This window comes from Mandrillus leucophaeus, unplaced genomic scaffold (genome assembly GCF_000951045.1).
Source record: "Mandrillus leucophaeus isolate KB7577 unplaced genomic scaffold, Mleu.le_1.0 Scaffold997, whole genome shotgun sequence".
Lineage (NCBI taxonomy): Eukaryota > Metazoa > Chordata > Mammalia > Primates > Cercopithecidae > Mandrillus > Mandrillus leucophaeus.
The window spans coordinates 337,754-341,878 of NW_012110885.1; the positions used below are offsets into that span (position 1 = coordinate 337,754).

Consider the following 4,125-nt stretch of genomic DNA (forward strand, 5'->3'; position numbering starts at 1 on the left):
AAGATCCTGTCTGTGGAAGCAGGAGTGTCACAGCCTTGACTGAGAGCTATGGTCCTGAAATGAGACGGTGTCCCCAATGGAGAGCACATGTGGACGCCCACATCTGAGGGCTCACTGCTCCTCACTGTTCCTCACCACAGATGCACTCCCCTACTGAGTTCTGAGACCTGAGTGCACCCCATAGAGTAGGGCTCAGATGAGGGGATGCAAATCTCCACCAGCTCCACCCTCCTGTGGGTTGAAAAGCCGAGCACGGGGCCCAGCTCAGTGAATCCTGTGCCCCACCATGGACACGCTTTGCTACACACTCCTGCTACTGACCGTCCCGTCCTGTGAGTGCTGTGGTCGGGGACGACTTCAGAAGGGAAACATCTGCTCTTTTCTTTGTGGGCTTCATCTTCTTATGCTTTCTCCACAGGGGTCTTGTCCCAGGTCACCTTGAAGGAGTCTGGTCCTGCGCTCGTGAAACCCACACAGACCCTCACGCTGACCTGCACCTTCTCTGGGTTCTCAATCAGCACTACTGGAACAGGTGTGGGCTGGATCCGTCAGCCCCCAGGGAAGGCCCTGGAATGGCTTGCAAGCATTTATTGGAATGATAGTAAATACTACAGCACATCGCTGAAGAGCAGGCTCACCATCTCCAAGGACACCTCCAAAAACCAGGTTGTCCTTACAATGACCAACATGGACCCTGTGGACACAGCCACATATTACTGTGCACGGGTACCACAGAGACACAGCCCAGGGCACCTCCTGTACAAGAACCCAGGCTGCTTCTCAGGGGTGCTCCCTCCCCACCAATGCAGAACAGGAAAGTGTAGCTGAGATGCCTTTTCCTGCCAGGGCCTGGGTTTCTTATCCCCACCTGACTCAGACCCTTGTCTTCCTCCCTCTTCTTTACTAATGAATGGCATGTCCCCTGCTAGTGGTTCATGCAAGCAGAAGCTGTTTCCTGTTTGGCAAAGATTCAGCAGGAAAGGTTCCTGTTACCTAAAAAAAATATAGACGGATGAGACTTAATTAACATAAAGAATTCTTTTTCAAAACAACAGAGTGAATAGTCAGTTTGCAGAATGGCAGAAAACTTTTGTACACTTTGCCTGTGACAGGGAACGAACATGAAGAATTTGCAAGGAACTCAAACAACTCTACAACAACAACAGCAACAAGAACCAAATAACCCCACTAAAATCAGCAACGGGCATGAGTAGACGTTTTCAAAAGAACACATAGAAATGGATAATAAATATATAAACAATGCTCAACATCACTGACCATCAGGGATATGCAAATTAAAATCACAATAAGATATCATCTTCCACCAGTTGCAATGACTATTACTAAAAACTCAAAACTATCAGATGTTGGTGAGGATGGGAAATAAAGGCAACTCTCAGACACTGTTGATGAGGGTGTGGACGAGGACAACCTCTATGGAGAATGGTATGGAGATTTCCCAGAAAACTAGAAATAGACCTGCCATTTGGTCCAGCAATCCCACTACTGGGCAACTACCCAAAGGAAAATAAACCATTATTTCTAGAAGATACCCACACTTCTATGCTTACCATAAAACTATTCTCAGTAGCACATAAGTCAAACGGAGTGTCCTCAAATGGATGATTTTATAAAAGAATATAGCATGTATGCACAGTTCAATACTAGCCAGCCACAATAAGGAATGAAACTGTGTGTTTTGCAGCAAGATGCATAGAACTAGGGGACAATATAATTAGTGAATTACCTCACAAACAGAATGTCACATGTCACACGTTATTACTTACAAGTGCGAGGTAAACAGTGTGTACACAAGGACATGTAGAGAGAAATTACAGACATTGGAGACTTAGAAGGATGGGAGGGCACAAGGTGGGAGATGATGAGACATTATATAATGGGCACAATAAACAATAATTAAGAGTTGTCCAATGATCTTAAAATTGAAATGTAAAATGTGATCAATAAATGAAATTGATATTAGTTGACCTCATTAAATTTAAAAACTTTTTCTACTCAAGTGACTGTAAGAAAATGAATGTCAGGTTACAGATGAGAAACTGTTTGCAAGTCATATAACCACCAATGTGATTATAATAAGAACCCTCAGAACTCAACTGTGAATAAAAAGGAAACAACCGATGGATAAATTAGACAAGGGTTTGTACAGACATTTCATCAAAGACGATGTGCAGATGACACAGAAGCACATAAACAGGCTCTCAACAGGATTTTCCATTAGAGAAATTGAAATCAAGTCCACAATGAGACACCACCACACACTTTTTTAAATGACTGAAATGAAGAGGAAATACAGATAACACCAATGCCAGTGAGCATGCCAGGTTACTAGAGTTTAAATCATTGCTAACAGGAATGCAAAATGAAACAGATGCTCAGGAAAATAAGTTTTAGTTTTCTCCAAAATCAAACATGCACTTAACACCTGACCCTAAGATCCCACTCCTGAATATTTGCTTTAGAGAAACACAATCTTACATTCACACATAACTTCTATTAAAATATTCAAGATATTGCGTGTGGGTGTGTGTGTCAGAAACTAAAAATAATATAAATGTCTCAAAATTTGAATAGGTGAAGTAACTAGGAAGCATCTATCAATTGAACACCATCAGCAATAAAAAAAAACAAGTGACCGAAACATAAACCATTACAGGTGAACTCCAGACATGATGCTAAGTGAGAGAAATCAGTCTCAAAGATCAAAGGGACACAGCTGTCAGCCCCCACCGTCATCCTCAGGTGTCAGTGGTTTGGGCTGGGCTTTCTCTGCCTCTTTCCTGACCAGGCCCAGATGTTGAGCTCCGCCACATGCAGATGGAAAAATCTATCTTCAACCATGCACTGAGGTTTGAATTGCTTCACAGACTGAAGCAAACAAACACTGGCTCCTTGGAACAGTGTCCAGTATTTGTTCCAACCACAAGAGAACATCCCCCAGTTCTCCCCCTCCTTGGTTCTCTCCTGCAAGCCAGCAGCCGTGCAGTTTAGTCTGCATCTCCCGTGCATCCACCCATCTCGTTCCAAGGGCCTTCCACTACACCCTCCACTGTTTTTGAGAGCACTGGCAGGCTTTGAACTTTTCCACATTCTGTTGTTACTGAAGTTAGGACATTTGGGACCAAATTAAGGATCATATGTTATGACTGAATTCCCTTGCCCCCTCTCTCCTGGGACAGAGCTCCTCAACAAGGTTCTACAGGTGGAGACAAAGTTGAGCTTTTTCTTCCTCAGCGTAGGAGATGAGCGCTAAGTGGAGGGTTGGGTAGAAGCTTCCCATGTTCCCAGTACTTTGGTTCTTGTGGGATGGAACCTCTGCTGTAGGACAGAGCTAGAAACCAGGGACCCGATGTTCCCAGTGGCTCTGGACCCAGGGCAGAGCCTCCATCCTTGAATGGGGCTCCGTGGAAGAAGTGAGTTTCCGGCTCTCAGTAGCCCTTGTCCAGCAATAAGCCTCAGCATCACGTGCTGTGGGCAGGGTCAGAGGGCCAATGTCCTGGCCCCTGGGGAAGAGTTTCCTCTGGTGGGAGCTGGAAGAAGGTGTCCTGTCTTCTTGGCTGCATCTTCTGCAGTGGAGTTTCCATCATGCTGAGCTGGGATGTGGAAGGAGGAGCATCTTAGATCAAATACGATGATCAGCCTTACTGAGTTTTCTAGGTTTTCCTGAATAAATGTTTCTTCACTTGCTGTATGCTGTCAGAGCCTTTCCAAACCCTGTGATTTTTCAAAATAATTTTCACTGGTCTCCTGAGGGCATGGATTCATTGAGTCTTTCAAGCTGTCAATAAGAAATAGAACTTGATTTTTTCACTTTTTAGAGAACACCCATGGGTTATAAAATAATGGGTTGGCTTTTCTTCCAACACTTCACTGACACCATCACTTTTCCTCGTGCTTATAAGGTTTTAACCAGAAGAAAGCTGTCATCATCTTTTCTGTTCTTTTGGAAGGAATCCCCCCTCTACTCACCTCCACTTGCCTGCATGTATTTCTATTTGTCTTTGGTTTTCAGCAGTTTTAATAAGATTTACCTAAATGTGTGTGTTGGGATGAAGGGGGTCTCCTGCTGTTCTGTGTTCTCTGAGATGCACGGATTCACCGTTT

At 44.3% G+C, this 4,125-nt stretch overlaps 1 gene segment (V, D, J or C); it reads left to right on the forward strand.

Annotated features, from left to right (window-relative positions):
• Positions 1–262: 262 nt before the first annotated feature.
• On the forward strand, positions 263–828 carry LOC105532943. The segment is given in 2 exon segments: positions 263–332; positions 419–828. Coding segments are annotated over 2 exon segments (456 nt in total).
• Positions 829–4,125: the final 3,297 nt, after the last annotated feature.